This window comes from Zeugodacus cucurbitae, chromosome 4, assembly GCF_028554725.1.
Source record: "Zeugodacus cucurbitae isolate PBARC_wt_2022May chromosome 4, idZeuCucr1.2, whole genome shotgun sequence".
Lineage (NCBI taxonomy): Eukaryota > Metazoa > Arthropoda > Insecta > Diptera > Tephritidae > Zeugodacus > Zeugodacus cucurbitae.
In genome coordinates, this window is record NC_071669.1 from 62,558,995 (window position 1) to 62,576,108 (window position 17,114).

The 17,114-nt window shown below is 38.7% G+C and overlaps 4 protein-coding genes across 4 annotated transcripts; 2 read left to right on the forward strand and 2 right to left on the reverse strand.

Annotated features, from left to right (window-relative positions):
- The first annotated feature begins 6,114 nt into the window (after positions 1-6,114).
- Positions 6,115-6,953, forward strand: LOC105212532 (fork head domain transcription factor slp1-like). Its single transcript, XM_011184544.2, has one exon. It carries the CDS (start codon positions 6,240-6,242, stop codon positions 6,951-6,953), a length of 714 nt encoding a protein of 237 aa, XP_011182846.2. The 5' UTR covers positions 6,115-6,239.
- Positions 6,954-6,955: 2 nt separating this feature from the next.
- LOC105212533 (forkhead box protein I3-like) lies at positions 6,956-9,578 on the reverse strand. The gene is made up of 2 exons (XM_054229824.1): positions 8,818-9,578; positions 6,956-7,001 (listed from the first exon to the last, which is right to left on the reverse strand). The coding sequence occupies exons 1-2, from the start codon at positions 9,363-9,365 to the stop codon at positions 6,956-6,958; spliced, it is 594 nt and encodes a 197-aa protein (XP_054085799.1). The 5' UTR covers positions 9,366-9,578.
- A 1,357-nt stretch (positions 9,579-10,935) lies between these two features.
- Positions 10,936-11,649, forward strand: LOC128921663 (forkhead box protein I3-like). Its single transcript, XM_054229825.1, has one exon. It carries the CDS (start codon positions 10,936-10,938, stop codon positions 11,647-11,649), a length of 714 nt encoding a protein of 237 aa, XP_054085800.1.
- A 2,835-nt stretch (positions 11,650-14,484) lies between these two features.
- On the reverse strand, positions 14,485-15,024 carry LOC128921664 (forkhead box protein D1-like). Its single transcript, XM_054229826.1, has one exon. It carries the CDS (start codon positions 15,022-15,024, stop codon positions 14,485-14,487), a length of 540 nt encoding a protein of 179 aa, XP_054085801.1.
- Positions 15,025-17,114: the final 2,090 nt, after the last annotated feature.

Genomic DNA, 17,114 nt, shown 5'->3' on the forward strand with positions numbered 1-17,114 from the left:
ACAAGACCACGGATTTTATTCAAAGATAATGAATATTTCGATCCTATTTTAGACATTTCTTCGACTGATATTTGTTGTCGTTTGGAATTTGTGGGCTCTTTAGGCGAATTTATACAAATCTTTAATGGCTTTCCCCGTTTCTGTGAAAGTATAATATCTTTTTCTGCATTATTTTCACGCGGTTCGATAGATTTTATACATTCACTTAGCAAGTGCTCTTGATACTTTGGCGGCAAGTTTTCATTGAGGTGATTTTTTATATTTTCATAAGTACTAGAAATATCACACTTATGGCTAGTACCTTTTGACAACAAAGATAAACATTTGGAACACTTCTTTTCATTTGACTTTTTAGTGTTTTTTTTGAGTCCCTTCGGTTTCATGAAATTATAATCATCTCGACATCGAACATATTTGCACAATTTGCAGATGCAAATATTTTTAGGATCCGATCTTAATGATATTGGAATTTTCCAGTCAGAATAATCAAGCAACTTTAAACAATTTTCGCTATTCGGGTTTTTGATTGAACGAAAAACTACGACTTTACAAGCACTGCAAATAACGTTTGGAATACCAGAATTTTTAATACTACATTGAACTATTAATTCAATGTTTTGTTTCAGCTTCCCTTGAACTTTTCTCATGTCCTTTTTCTTTTTTAAACAAAATAAGCATATTGCCTCTTGATTTTCCGAATGAGTTCTAGCGTGATCCTTATAATATTTATTCACCATGATTATAATCTAAACGAACGTAACACAAATATTTAGAATATAACTTTTGAAATAATATAACAGAATATTATATATACTATATAAACGATGTTCACAACAATTTTACTCTAACCTTAAAAATCGATTTGTCAATTGTTTAGGAATACACATCTTTACATGTAAACGAGTGACATATAGTGCAAAGAATTATGTTATAATAGTTTTTTGACCGTAACTATTCATCAAGTTTTGTACTGAACACGAATTTTGGAAGTTTCGATTTTTTTTCTCAAAAATCGATTTTTTTAAAAAACTGCTAAGGGGATGATTTTAATTTTTGCATAAAACTTATTCAGAAGAGTCCTAGAAACGAATACAAAAAGAAAATTCATGGTGCCTTTTATCTTCATTTAAAATGTGTTCAAGACTACCGTGCGGCGGGCACAGCGAGAGCTGTGTCGCCAGCGGCCACACCTGCACTGCAACGGGAGCAGGTTGCAGTGGTTGTAGTACTACTGCCAAAACCAACTTTACAGCGCACTGGTGCCACAGTCCTCGAAGACTCGGACCAAGAAAGCGCTGTAAGCATCAACGCGGAAAAGGAAGAAGAGCTTCTTCGCTCTCCTGAGCTGTCGACCGTGGGTACCAACTCTGGTAACAAGAGAGGGTCCCGGAAGAAGCCTAACAAGGAGGGGATGAAAGCTAAGGCCAGATACAAGGCGGCGGTCGGAATATGTAACCGACTCGAGGGCAAGTCCAACCTGAAGGAAGATGAGGTGCAACGGTTGGCTTGGGCCAGGGAGGAGGTGAAGACCGGCGTGCTCATTTCGCAACACGGAACTGGTGCAATGCCTCGGATCCAGCATTTGGATTGAGGAGCAAATAGCTGAAAAGAGGCAACGTTCGACGGAAAGCGAACCAAAGGCACCAGCGAAAAAGAGGAAGTGCAAAGACGCTGGAGAATGGGAGACTGGAGGTGGTGGACCGCAATGATATTCCATCGGTGCCCAAGGCGAAGGTAATTATACCTCGCGTGGTGGACCCGGAATATGCTTTGCGGCTGCTACAACGGCAGAATCCGGACGTGCCGACTAGCGACTGATTTAGCGTGGCAAAATCTTCAAATGAAGATGGAGGCCCAAGCTACATCCTCCAGATCAATAAGGCGGCGGACGATATTCTGTACGCAAGGTTCGGGAAGATGGCGTGGGGCGTTGGGAGCGTGTTCCTTCGCCTCAAGAAGCGTCACCCCCAGACAGCGACATAAACACGCTCGAGAAAGGTGAAGTGGAGAAGGATCTCGGTCTAGAAGAGATCCTGGCGACTTCACTGAACCTACAGGAGGTGGAGAAGGCACCGACCCAGCACTCTGGATATGCAGAACCGAGAGCTGAGGGTAATACAGGTGAACCTCCACAAAAGTAGGATCGCCTCCGCCGAGCTCCTTCTCAACTTAGAGAAGGGCGGCTACGATGTGGCTTTAGTCCAAGAACCATGGATTGCATCGGGTAACATGGTCGCTGGACTAAAGTCACAAAACTTCACCACATACACCCCGAGCGTTATTAACAAGGTAAGAACAGTGGTAAGATTAGTGAGCAAACATCTGTATTCCCATTTTGATCTTAACCTCTCCACTGACGACCTGACTGTTGTGACGGTAAAGGATGTCAAGGATGAGCCTATACTCCTTTCATCCTGTTACCTGCCACATGATGACGAGGCACCCACGGCGGAGGTCCATAGGCTGGTAGCGGCATCCAGACGAAGGATGCAGGCGCTAGTAGTGGGAGCCGATGCCAACGCCCATCACACGATCTGGGGCAGCACCGACATTAACCAAAGAGGTGAGTCCCTACTCAACTTCATTTTACAAAGTAGTCTAGTGATAGCTAACCGAGGAGAAGAGCCTACATATATAGGACCCACCTCAAAAAACGTCTTGGACATAACACTCTATACCGGTAGATGTGCAATGGTAGAGAATTGGAGAGTGCTAAGTACACCGTCCTTCTCTGACCACAGGTACATCTACTTCTCTATAACATCTGAACCGAAAATTAAGGAAGACGTTAGGAGAAATCCCAGAAATACAAACTGGGATCTCTATGTTCAAATACTAGAGCACAAAAGACTAAGACCTTGCGTGTTCAATTCTCATGAAAAAGTAGAGGAAGGCGTGAATCTATTAACAAATTCTCTCAATAAAGCATTTCATTCCGCGTGTCCAACTATACGAGTAAAGTGCAAAACGAAGCCTTCTTGGTGGAACAAGGAGCTCGGATTGCATAGACGAATGGTACGTGATATGTTCCACTGGGCCAAACTAGCAGAAAGTGAGGACTGTTGGAACGAGTACAAGGATCTTTTAAGGGACTACAAAAAGTTGGTGCGCAGGGCCAAACGACAGTCCTGGATAAATTTTTGTAGCAACTTGGAAAAGACCTACGAGGTAGCGAGACTCACGAAGCTAGTATCCAAAAGCCCTGCCCCGCTCGGTCTAATTCGCAAAGAGGACGGGGAGTGGTCGGATAACTGTAAGGATTCATTAGAAGACCTGTTCAATGTGCACTTCCCGGGCTGCAAGAACACGGCTAGTCCCATTAACGAAGGGAACATGGCTGTAAGTGTACCCGAAAATATTATAACAGAACGGAGGATAGAATGGGCAATCCAGTCCTTCGACGCATTTAAATCACCCGGTATGGATGGAATTATTCCTGCCATGCTGCAAAAAGCTCAATGGCTGGTTGGGCCGTGGTTAAAAACGATTTTCAGGGGATGCTTGAGGTTCGGCTATGTACCGCATTCATGGAGAGAGGCTAGGGTTGTGTTTATACCAAAGGCAGGTAAAAACAACCCAACCTACTCGAAAGAATTCAGACCCATAAGCTTAACTTCCTTCCTCTAGAAAGCAGCTTGTCTAAAGCGCAACATGCTTACACAAAAGGCAGATCCGTAGAGACTGCACTCCATTCGCTGGTACTCAGCATCGAAAAAGCCTTGGAGTATAAGGAATATGCAAAATTCCCTCATGGAGACACCCCTCGCTAAATGGGATAGAAATCCCTCTCAAGGACCGTACCAAGTACCTCTGGGTAGTCTTGGACAGCAAACTGCTGTGGAAATACAATGTAGAGGAGAGAGTAAGAAAGGCCAGCAATGCCTTAAATGCGTGCAGGCAAATTCTGGGTACAACCAGGGGACTTTCTCCCTCTCTTATGCACTGGTGCTACACAGCATTGGTTAGACCGATTCTGCTCTACGGTGCTCTAGTGTGGTGGACAGGCGCACGGAAATCAACGTATCTTAAGCCAATGGAAAGGGTTCAGTGGCTTGCGGCTATTTGCATAACGGGAGCACTAAGCACCACCCCAACGGCGGCTCTTGAAATAATACTAAACCTGTCGCCTATAGATTTCTTCGCTGAAAACAGCGCGGCAAAATCGGCGGGGCGCCTTATGGCAGCAGGAGAATTTAAGTATAGAACCTTTGGGCATAGCTCAGTGGGTAATGGCAGTTTGGCGGACACCAACTACCTGACCCCATCTTTCAAATGGGAAAGAAGGTTCAAAGTGAACCTACAAAGAGATGGCTGGCGTAAGGGCATAGCACCCGCACGCAGAAATTTAAACATATTTACGGATGGCTCGAAAATGGGGCACGGAGTAGGCGCGGGGATTTACTGCCCGGAGTTAGATATAAGGCAGCCATTCAAACTACCGGACCACTGCAGTATATTTCAAGCGGAGGTGTTTGCAATTGGAAAAGCCGCTGAGATATCCTTAAGCGCACCAACAAGATATTCTAAAGTAAACATATACGTAGACAGTCAGGAGGCAATCAAGGCAATATCATCCTTCAGCATATCGGCCAAAAGTGTCTTAAGTGGTAGGACAGCAGTGGATGATGTCGCCAGAAATAGGCGACTTCAATTCTACTGGGTGCCAGGCATAGAAGGTAACGAGATAGTGGACGAGATTGCCAAACGAGGCGTAGAACTGTCATCCGAAAATACGATGAAAGTTGATAGACCTATACACTGTCTATATGAGGATCTAGACAGAAACTTGGTAAAAAAGTTCAAAACGCGCTGGAAGAATTTGCCGGGATGCAAAACCGCAAAAGTTATGTGCAAGGCGGTAGATAAGAAGTACACGAAATTTCTATTGGCGCTCGATAGAAGCAAATGTAGAAATATGATCAGCATACTCGCTGGTCACTGTCTTGTGGCGGTGCACGCCTACAAGATGGGGCTGAGAGATCGTGAAGGCTGCAGGAAATGTCAAGAGCAAGGCACCTGAGAAACAATGGAGCACCTCTTCTGTGAATGTCCTGCATTATCAGAACAACGGCTTCAGCATTTGGGGGCTGCACAGGTACGATTTCGTTGGTAAAGCCACAAAGCCTTTTGAAATTCGCAACAAGCGCTGGCATCCTAAAGGAGACTACTCCTCATTAACCAAGTGACGACACTCCATCTGGTTTCACAAAGGACCAAAACTGGTCTATGTGTGGCGTTGTATCCTGCCAGAGTAACCTAACCTAACCTAACTTTCAATATTGATGACCGATGATGAAAATAAACATTTATTTAGGTATTTTTCATAATTGCTACCCATGGCGTATGAGTAACCTCAACGAAGTTATCTGTGTCTGCATACTCTCAACTAAATGTGGGAAATCACAAAAAAGCCACAAACTTCTTCTATCGTTCCTTCGAGTAGACAAGAGTGTTGGGAAACCTAGACAATTCAGGACATTTTTCTATCGAACTGATTTCGCTTAGAATTTAATATTAGTTTGACTTAATGAAACTCCTTGTAACACTGATATGATATTGGGGTATAAGAAAATATGAATATTTTTAAGCTTTTGAAGAAATGCAATGAACAAGTATTTTAATTTTGATTAAAATTTTAGAAAAGGAAAGTGAAAATATGAATCAATAATGCTCTTGGTTAGTAATCTTATATCATCTCAAAATATAGCAATATTTAAATACGAATTTTAACCTAAATTTCGTTTTGCGTCATTGAAATTATTTGTGAAGAATTAAATTTAACAGCTTTTATAGTTTGATCCACTTAAACATTTTTAGTGTGTCAAGTGTCACTCTGTTACCTGCCACATTTGCAGAAAAGCTGATTTACCCACGCGTCACTTTTCTACCTGAGATGACCTTTTTCCAGAGTAATTGTGGCTTAACTCAGAGCTTATATGTTCTATTGTTTTAGAACTCTATTGTTCTCGCCATAATTGACTTAAGAAAAATAGACTTTTTAACTTCTATATCACTTTCGGCTGCTATAATCCTTTTTCCTAATGATTGATTTTCTGACAAGACATTCAACGTTAGTTTGACATCATTAAACTCTTTGGAGCAGAGACGTGACCATAAGCATATAAATACGAAATCGTTCACAGCGAAAGTCATCAGTCATTTTTAGACATCCGTACAGAATAGCACTTGAAATTCTACTTTACTTCGTACAAACTTCACACTCTCAACAATCATCCACAATGGCCCAAAATCTGGAATCCAATTTCTCCATTAGAAATTTGTTGGCAGGCCCAGATGGCACCAACCCAGCGCTGACACCACCACCATTCGATGGGTTTCTATTGCCCAACATTTCCATGTCGTCGAACGAAGATAATCATGGAAGTCGACCGAACTTGATGTATAGTGCGTTGGTCACCCTGGCGATACGAAGCAGTCCTGAAGGCAAACTGACGTTGAATGCAATACAAAATTGGATCAGTGAGATCTTCCCCTATTACAGGAAGGATGAGCAGGGCTGGCAAAACCAAATAAGGCAGACGCTAAGCACGAATTCATGTTTCCTAAAGGTGCCACGTGCTTTGGATGATCCTGGACGGGGAAACTATTGGGGCATGAGTCCAGATTTAGCAGCAGTTGGTTCAGTTAGTGTAGGTAACGGAACTTCTCTTGGTGCATTAGTCAACAGTGTAGCACACCCTCAAGCCCCAAACGCGGTATATTTCCCCACACCACAAGAAATAGGGGAAACTCAGCGAGCAATGCTGATACAGGCGATGCAGGAACAGCACGCATGGTTTTCGTACCACCAACAACAGGCGCATATATTACAGCAACAATGGGTACAACTGCAGAAGCAGCAACTTCAGCACCAATATGCCGAAATATACCAAAGGCTTGTCTTCCACCAACAGCAGATGGCGTCTTTTATTGGACAGCAAGTTCTTTCCTAATTTTAACTGGTTAAAAAGTAGGTGATATTAGTTGTATTATTATAATATCTATAGTAGTGTTAAAAGATAATAAAATATTAAAAACTAAAATTGAAAAAATATCGACTTCTGTTTGTGCAGTTTAGTCATGTGGAAAGGAATGAGGCTTGTAAGTATTGTTGAAGCTAAAGTTGCTGAGATGTCTCTTAATCGTTGGAAGTCTGAATTGAAATTGGTGAAGTAATTTAGTTTTTGGTTTTTAACCCATAAGTGGGTCTTTGACCCATTTAAAATTTTGTATAACAATTTGAGTTCATTTCTTCCGTACTATCTCTACCATGACATTTAAAGTTTCTGGAGTTTTCAGTAGTTTTCACCATAATATTGTTATGGTTATAATCCGATTCCTTCCATATTTGAACTGTTTAAGAAAGTTCCTAAAAAACGATTGTAGAGAATTTGGTTGATATACCTTAAGTAGTTTACGAGATATGTACAAAAAACTTAATAGGACAGATGGGCAGACATCCGGAATTCAAATCAACTGTCATTGTGTTCATTTATATATATATAACACCATATCTAACTCCTTTATTTCTGGGTGACACAAACAACTGTTATATAAACAAAACTATAAAACTCTCTTAGCAACTTTTGTTGCGAGAGTATAAAAAATCCCAAGAATATTGAGAAAGTTGTTCATTTGTAAAATTTGTTTTGACTGATAGTGAGCTTCACTTTGCAATAAGTAGATGTCTTGAAACAAATTTGCATCACAGAACATATAGTAGAGTAGAGTGGAACGCCGGATTGCCACGTCCACAAAATGGCGATAACTAAAACCGTATAAATTGCTATAACTAAGCCATAACTTAAGTTATGAAAGCAAAAGTTGGTATAGAGGATAACACTAATACTAAGGAAAACCACCAGACACTGTCAAAAATGTATGATAAAGATGAAAGGGCTGCACTGATATTGCTATAAAATTATTCGCATAAATTCGACTTTAACTCTTGAAGAACTCTAACGAAATAAAATATATCGATCTTAATGATCAGGTCCCAAACCCAAATATTTTGCTCAAAGTAGTAAAATGTCATAAAAATAGACATAATGTAATAAATATGAAAAACTGGAACTTACAATATGTACAAGGAGGGATCAATCTATTACCTCTACCAAGCGTCTTGTGTTGCTGTTCAAAGTTCATGGCCGTAAAATGCTTGACTACTTTGTATATGCCTAAATTATAAATTGAATAAATCTAGGAATTAAAGACAATAGAATTTGACATATGTTTGCAGACTAAGTACTTCTTTTGACACCAGAAAACGTCGTAGGCTCTATGGTTCAGAATTAAGAAGAATATCTTATTTTTGTCAGATTTATTTGATATTCGACGAAACGTTTTCAAATAGCGGAACTGGAGGTAATGGGCTTTAAAAAATGAATTCCAAACAAAGTTGGGATTTCACTAGGAACAATTGTATACCCATTGCAATCATTACTGCTGGCAACTTCGAAGGCATTTAGACAGCTAACGAGAAAATCAAAAAAATTAGAAACGCCTTTAAGACATGGTTATCTTCAATGAAACCAGAACCAATTTGAATTCTTCAAACTTTCTTTATGCAATTTGGTTAGTATAAATATTTAGGAATAAATCATTTACAGATTGAATTGATCTACAATATTTTGCTTAACTACTAGTACATCTCACGAATTCGGTCCCGACATAGGGTAATGTGTGGCAGTCAAGAAAGCGCACTGTTGTTGATGGAATGTCATCATCTTATAGATCTCCTCACACTGTTGATGATATTGCTGTTGTTGTAGAGTGACCAATTGTTGTTGCAACAGTTTTGTTTGTTGCTGGTGATACAAGAACCATTCGTGCTGTTCTTGCAGCGCATGTTTCATCATCATTTGTTGCGTCCGCTCAATTTCTTGTGACGTTGGAAAATATATAGCCGTTGGCATTTGTGGATGTGGCACCCCCTGTGCCATTACTTGATTGACGTTATATTTGGAGTCAAATGCATTTGGGCTGACTAGTGTTAGTCCAGGTGACGCACTCTTCTTAATAGACTCTACCTCTGGGTTTACGGTCCAATAATTTCCGCTTCCGGGATCGTTTGGCGGACGTGGTATCTTCATGAAGCAGGAATTCGTTGTGAGCGTATGACGAATCTGGCACTGCCAGCCGCGTTGATCTTTTCGATAGTACGGAAAATTGTCCATGATCCATTGTTGGATGCAACTCAATGTTAGTTTCTGCTCCGGGCTGCTCCGTATGGCCATCGTCACCAACGCGGAGTAGGTGTAATTCGGTCTTATGTCGGTTTGCATCGGTAAGGGTAGTTCCTTATTGTCTTCGTCGTTTGAGAGTATGCTGCGTATGGAAAAGCTCGACTCGAATATTGGTGACATTTTCCTTTACAAGTAAATGAACTGTGGACTTGAAGCGAAGTATGACCCTTGAGGATGTTTGTGCAGAAGAAGAGAGCTTGTTTTTCAATGTGTTGTATGAGATGTAAATGCTGTCTACTGAAGAATCCTTACGAATCTTGGGTATTTATATGATCGAAGTTAGGGAGTCACTGTGACTCAATATTCGATGTACTTTGGTTGAGAGTTATTGAGTTTTTTGTTTCAAAGTCAAGTAAATACAAAAACCAAATCATAAAATCAAGGCTAAGATAAGGGTTATAATCTGGTAAACCAGTAATTATATCAGCAATATAGGGATGTTGAATTTAAACCAAGGTCAGGAGATAAAACTAACATTCATAAGAAATGTCTAGTGTCCTTTAGGTTCTTTTGTTAAAATAACTAAAGAAAATATGTTCGAAAAAATGAGATCAGTTTTTTTTTCAGAAAAGGGTTATATGGAACATGTAGATATGGCAAGCATCTATCGGCTACCTGAGCTCTTGAGCTGCTTCGGTAAGCTTTGACTTTCTTTATGTAACAGTTGTGTCAGTCTCATACCTGCTTGCATCGCTTCACCATTAAAAAAGTTAGAGGCTTAAAGGACAATAGATTCTTCGCTGACCTTGATCACATTTTTTTCCTGTGTTGACTTTTTGCCGTAATTGCTAGCTTTGAGAACAATTGTTCTCTTTCATGATCTTTATTTCGTGACTTAGCATCATGGGTTAAAAAAATCTATGAAGTTACAGCGATGCATATCGGCTTTCCAGCAGGATCATGGACTTTAAAACTGACCTTTGTGGCAAGTACAGCTTTTCTTTGTTTCAAAACATCTTATGGAGATGGTGAAGCCATGTCATGACTTCTAGTCGCTTGGAGAAAATTATGTTCGATGCATCTAAAGAGAGCAAGCTACAGAAGTGTTCTAAAAAATTAGTTTGTGGCCGTGTAAAATGTTCTTCAAGGTAAGAAAGGGAAAATATGCATCAATAATTCTCTTGGATAATAATCTTATATCATTGAAATATGAATTTTAACCTTTATTTCGTTTTATTCCTTTTTTTTGTGAAAAATTAAGTCTTTAAAGTTATTATAGTTTGATCCTCTATTACACTCTCAGCTTAACGTGAATTTCCCCTATGTTCAAGCAAGTGTCACTCTCTTACCTGCCACATCTGCAGAACAGCTGATTTACCCACGCGTCATTTTTCTACCTGAGATTACCTTTTTTTCCTGAGTACTGTGTAGATTATCTCAGAGCTTCTATGTTCTATTGTTTTAGAACTCTATTGTTCTCGCCATAATTGACTTAAGAACAATAGACTTTTTAACTTCTATATCACTTTCGCCTGCTATAATCCTTTTTCCTAACCTTGATTTTCTGACAACGCATTCAACGTTAGTTTGACATCATCAAACTCTTTGGAGCAGAGACGTGACCATAAGCATATAAATACGAAATCGTTCAGAGCGAAAGTCATCAGTCATTTTTAGACATCCGTACAGAATAGCACTTGAAATTCTACTTTACTTCGTACAAACTTCACACTCTCAACAATCATCCACAATGGCCCAAAATCTGGAATCCAACTTCTCCATTAGAAATTTGTTGGCAGGCCCAGATGGCACCAACCCAGCGATAACACCACCACCATCCGATGGGTCTTTATCTCCCAACATTTCCTTATCGTCGAATGAAGAGAATCATGGAAGTCGACCGAACTTGACGTATAGTGCGTTGGTGACAATGGCGATACGAAGCAGTCCTCAAGGCAAACTGACGTTGAATGCAATACAAAATTGGATCAGTGATAACTTTCCCTTTTACCGAAAGGATGAGCAAGGCTGGCCGAGCCAGATCAGACAGACACTAAGCACGAACTCATGCTTCCTTAAGGTGCCACGTGCTTTGGACGACCCAGGGCGTGGAAACTATTGGGCGTTGAGTTCTGAATTACCAGCTGTTGGTACTGTCGGTGTGGGAAATGGAAGTGCGATAGGAGCATTGGTAAATGGTGTACCGCATCCTCAGGCTCCGAATGCGGTTTACTTCCCCACGCCACACGAGGTTCAAGGAGCTCATCAGACCCAGTTAATGCAGGCGCTACATGAGCAGCATGCTTGGTATCAGTACCACCTGCAACAGACGCAACTACTACAGCAACAACTTGTAGTTCTGCAACAACAACAGATGCAGCAGCATTATCAGGAAGCATATCAAAAGCTTGCCTTTCACCAACAGCAAATAGCGTTTCTAATGGCCCAGCAAGGACCAGTTTAAGTAGTTTTTACTGCAGATGCAGGAAAATGAATTAGATTCCCACATATTATTTGAAGATATGTTAATACCAAAAAGAAATAGATTAAGTTATGTAATATATATTATAAAAAAAATTTTAGATAATAAACTGCAAAATGTGAATTTAAAACGTGAATGTTTTTTGAAAAATACAGTCGAACTTCTATTACTCGAACTTCTATAACTCGAAGATCTCCATAAATCGAACGCTTGAATTGGCGATGGAAGTCAAATTTTTTACAAATTTTCTTTCCATTAATCGAACTTCTATACAAATTTTTTTTTTTTTACTTTAAGAATTCACCGCAATAGAGAGTTGTAGAAGAATATAAATGAAAGAGAAGAAGCCTACTTAGAACATAGACTGAGGAACTAAATGAAGTTATTGCAAATAAATCTAATCGATAATTTTTACAATATAGAGAAAAAAAATAAATAATATGAGAATATGCCATATTATATTGGAGGAAATGTCAAAAGCTGGCACCAGGGAAACGATCGATTATCTCTTGTGCGCTTGTTGTGCGGTGCTATAAACCCTTAAAACACTATAATGGACTAGAAGAGGCCACCTAAGCTTTAGAAATTTGCGTTAAGCGCTCATATCCTAAATTATGACTACTGCTAATGGCCTCTGCGAAGACACCCCACCAGATATCGCTAACCTAACCTATTTTTTCAAAATCACTAAAGACACAATTTACTCTTAAAAAGATCAAAAATTGAGAACAGAAAACCTTGCAAAAGTGAAATAAATCATGTTTAAGTTACAGAAAGGTACATTGCGAATGGACAAACTGGATCCTTAATGTGGAGCCATTCTCGTAAATCCATAGCATTCTGAACCAAAGCAAAAGAAATAACGTATGGCTGTTTTTATATTCCAAACGTCATATCGGTGTTATAAAGAGTTTTACTGAGTCAAACTTTTTTCGAAAGTGTGATCATATAGTAAGGGTCAGCAACAATTTTAAGGATTGCTTCAAAATATTATATACCCAAGGTCACACAGTTATAGGTTTTTTGAGGCATTAAATCTCAAAGGGTCTTTTTTCCTTAGTCTATAATCCGCTAAGAGTATAGATCACACGACAATAGTTTTAAACAGGTCAATCGTAAATGCTGCTCTTGCCACAGGTAAAAGACAAATGCAAAGCTAAAGCAGTTCCTCAGAAAAATATATTTCATTGTCTATGCTATCAATATATCGAGTTGTCGATTTTAGAATATGAAAGTCGAGATATCGTTAATAATTTTCTTGCTTGACAATTATATTATTTATTTAGCTCAAAATAGAAGTTTGTAGAAATATTAATGTTACCCGAAGTTTAATTTTACGTCTTTGAAATTTTTTATAAAGAATTAATTTAATTTAATGCCCATTCTTAAATTACCCCTGACATCCCCATTATCAAGTCAGTGTCACTCGTTTACCAGCAAGTTCTGCAGATCAGCTCATATTGCTACGCATCACTTTTCTACCTGAGATGACTTTTTTTCCAGAGTAATGTATGGCTTAACTCAGACCTTCTATGTTCTATTGTTTTCAAACTACATTGTTCTCACCATAATTGATTTAAGAACAATAGACTTTTTAACTTCTTTTATATCATTTACGAAGCTATAATCCTTTTTCAGGCCTTTATTTTCCGACAAAATATTCGACATTAGCTTGAAACAGAGAAGCAACTTTTAGGATATGAATAAAAAAAATTGAAGAAGAAGATAATCAAGGAAGTTGGCCCAAATCCACGTTTATTGTATTGGTGGTAGTACTATTGGGCTTTGAGCTCTGAGTTACTAGATGTTGGTACTGCCCGTGTGGGAAATGCAAATTCGATTGGAGCATTGGAGCACTCGTCTACCACATATTTTATCAACAGCAAACCGCTTTTCTATATATTACAAGTTATTTTATAAAATACAAATACCTTATGATTATGGCTTATGAACCGCAGGCCTATCTCATAGCTACTTTTCTTATCACCAAAGAACACGATTCCACATTATTGAAAGTCATTACATGCCGTTCAATACACGCGTAGTTACTATGGTGTTCAATATTCTTGACATGGATTGGACATATTAGTTGCGGTGTAATAGAACCATTTTGCAAGAGTAGAGGATCAAGGAAGAGTAGTTACAACACTGAGGCTTTGAGTTGTGTTTTTCAAACTTAGTCCCTGAGCGCCGTATAATAAAGTTCAGCAATATGTTGACGTCGCTAATACCACATGGTGCACCCGCGGCATGAGTTGCAGTTTGAGATTTGCAATATGTGTGTTTTTATCTTAAGTTAATTTTATAATCAAATATATATATATATATATATAATGACGAGTGTAAGTGTGTGTTCTTAACTCGATATTTACGACAAGAGGAGCTTTTTTTGCTACTTTCAACCAATGTTGCCTACAAATTACAAATATAAAAACCCTGTAGACCTAACCGCGCCTTTCTCATAGTCCAAACAGGATATTTGGTCTACTTTTAAGAGAACTGAAAGTTCGGTACAACTGTAGCAAATATATATAACTTCGCTAATCAATGCCCCAAGCATCATTTTTCACCATAAAAATACCAAGGACAAGAGAGACCTCTTGAGAATAATGAAAGCGAAAAGCGAAATGTGCTGACAGAATATACGTCATTTATATTTTTGTAAATTAAATAAATAAATTTATTTTTCATTTTAATATACTATTTCTAATTTGTAAATTAAATAATACTTTACATATATGTTCAACTATCCTCAAACTACATCACATAAAATCATTTCTCCGCTACCGCAATATCTCCCAATAGTAATAATACCACTTAAACTGGTGTTTGCGGGGCCGTTAGAAACGCTATTTGTTGTTGATGGAAAGCAAGCTTTTGATATGCTTCCTGATACCGCTGCTGCACCTGTTGTTGTTGCAGAACTACAAGTTGTTGCTGTAGTAGTTGCGTCTGTTGGAGGTGGTATTGATACCAAGCATGCTGCTCCTGTACCGCCTGAGCCCACATGGTTTGCTGAGCTCCCTGTACTTCGCGGGGCGTAGGAAAGTACACCGCATTGGGAACCTGAGGATGCGCTACTCCACTCACCATCACCATAGGTACTGCCTCACTTCTACCACCAAATGGTTGCTGAGTACGAAGCGCTCCCACTTCCGGGCTCATGACCCAGTAGTTTCCACGACCCGTGTCGCCTATAGGTCGTGGAATTTTGTGGAAACACAAGTTCGTGCTAAGAGTCTGCCTAATTTGGTTTTGCCAGCTCTGCTCCTCCTTGCGGTAAAACGGAAAGTTCTCACTGATCCAAGTTTGTATAGAATTCAATGTCAGTTTGCCTTCAGGACTGCTTAATTCCATGATTCTCTTCGTTATCAGATGGAGGTGGTGTCAGGGCTGGATTTGTACCATCTGCAATTGCCAAAAGATTGCGAATGGAAAAGCTGGATTCCAAATGTGGAGCCATAATATTAAGTTTGTATTTAGTTTCTTTAGATTGAAGAGTTTAGGAAGATAGTAAAATTCACTCGTGATCTTCTGGACGGAAGTGATTTGCTGACTGATGGCTTTTGCTTTAAAATTTCTCGCATTTATACTCTGAAAGTCATGGATGGTTGACAGCATTTTGGTTAAGTTAAACTTATGTCAAAAGTGTGGTCATAAAATCATGGTCTGGAAAGGGTATTATAGTTGAAGTAATTGATATATGACAAAATCAATCGATCTTTTGTCAAGTAATACAAGAACAATGGAGCTTAAAAACGGCTGCTGTGAAAAGTCCTTACAAAAGCAAATGTAGACGCAGGTAGAAAATTGACGCTTAGCATAGTCGAATAATAGAAGTAGCTGCTACCTTTAGCCGCTCTACAGAACAGACAGCAAAAAAAATGACGCTTACATTGATGTAGCGGATGTTCGAAAATATTCAGAAATACGTCCCGTACACAATTTTTTATAAATATATATATATATATATTTAAAAGTTTAATAATTATTTGAGTTTAATTAAGTTTGTGGTTTCTCTTTATAAAAAACAGAGAGACACTTAAGGACAAAGGCACTACTTTGATAGAATACAACACTAAAGAAAATACAGAGTATGGAAGTAACTTTGCCCAGCATAAACACCATTCTTGAGGTGGATTATGAGTTAAGAAGAAGACACATGTAGTGTTCCATGAAAATCTACAATTCCAAAGTGATATAATGTTTTGAAACTGTCTTAAGCTTCCTTCATGGCCACTATTTAAACTTTTTTTGACTTACTCAAACCCTTCGTAGAATACCTTAATTATCCCGATCATCCACCAGCCTTATGTAAGCGTCACTCACCTACCTGCCTATCCTGCATTACAGCACATTACTAAGTGTCACTTTTCTACCTGAGATGACAGTTCAAATTCCTGTCTCTCTTTAACCGTTTTCAAACTCCATTGTTCTTGTCTTAATTGACTTAAGAACAATAGTTTTTTAAGTTTCTTTATTTCGGTTCTGACTGCTATAATCCTTTTTTCTAACCTTGATTTTAAGAAAACGCTTTTCACATTACTTTAACTCCACCATACTCTTGACTCACAGATATGGTTTCTAGCATATAAATACGAAATTGTTCATAGCCAAAGTCATCAGTCATTTTTAGACATCCGTAAAAATGAAATTCTACTTTACTTCGTATAAACATTACATCCTCACAAATATCCATAATGGCCCAACTTCTGGAATCAAGCTTCTCCATCCGAAATTTGTTTGCATGCCTAGATGGCACCAACCCAGCGCTAACACCACCACCATCCGACGGGTCTTTATCACCCAATACTTCCATGTCGTCGAAAGATGAGAATCATAGAAGTCGACCCAACTTGACGTATAGTGCGTTGGTGACAATGGCGATCCGAAGCAGTCCTGAAGGCAAACTGACGTTGAATGCAATACAAAATTGGATCAGTGAGAATTTCCCTGATTTGAAGGATATTGGCAGAAACTAGTAGTAATTAAAGAATATAAAAATATTAAAATTGACAAGGAGAGTCGAGTATATGTTGTCAATCGTCCTGTACAAATTATTTTCGCGGGAAACCTGTCACATTCACGACTAAATCTTAAACAAATGTACAAATTGATGAAAAAAGTATTTTTTCAAAATAATATCTTTTTTAAAGTATTATTAAAACCAAATCTCACATTATACATATATATTTCGAACATAAAATGTATATATTATAACTTCAAGTACTTAAACAAACATTATTTAATATCAGTGGACTTCTCTAACTCGAATCACCATAATCCGCAAAAAAACTTCGAGTCAAAGAGACTTCGAGTTATAGAATTTTCTTTAAAACATACTATTTTTCAAAAGACTGTCAAATATAGATTTATATCCAGTTTTATTTATTCACTTCGCTTAAAATCTGCTATTGTTTGGTTCTTCCATGCCTTTCTTACATGAT

Coding starts and splice junctions, on each gene's coding strand:
- LOC105212532 (XM_011184544.2), top strand. CDS start 6,240: ATGGCCCAAAATCTGGAATCCAATTTCTCCATTAGAAATTTGTTGGCA.
- LOC105212533 (XM_054229824.1), bottom strand. CDS start 9,365: ATGTCACCAATATTCGAGTCGAGCTTTTCCATACGCAGCATACTCTCA. Junction 7,002..8,817: donor GAACAGCACGAATGGTTCTT/GTATCACCAGCA, acceptor ACACTACTATAG/ATATTATAATAATACAACTA.
- LOC128921664 (XM_054229826.1), bottom strand. CDS start 15,024: ATGGAATTAAGCAGTCCTGAAGGCAAACTGACATTGAATTCTATACAA.
- LOC128921663 (XM_054229825.1), top strand. CDS start 10,936: ATGGCCCAAAATCTGGAATCCAACTTCTCCATTAGAAATTTGTTGGCA.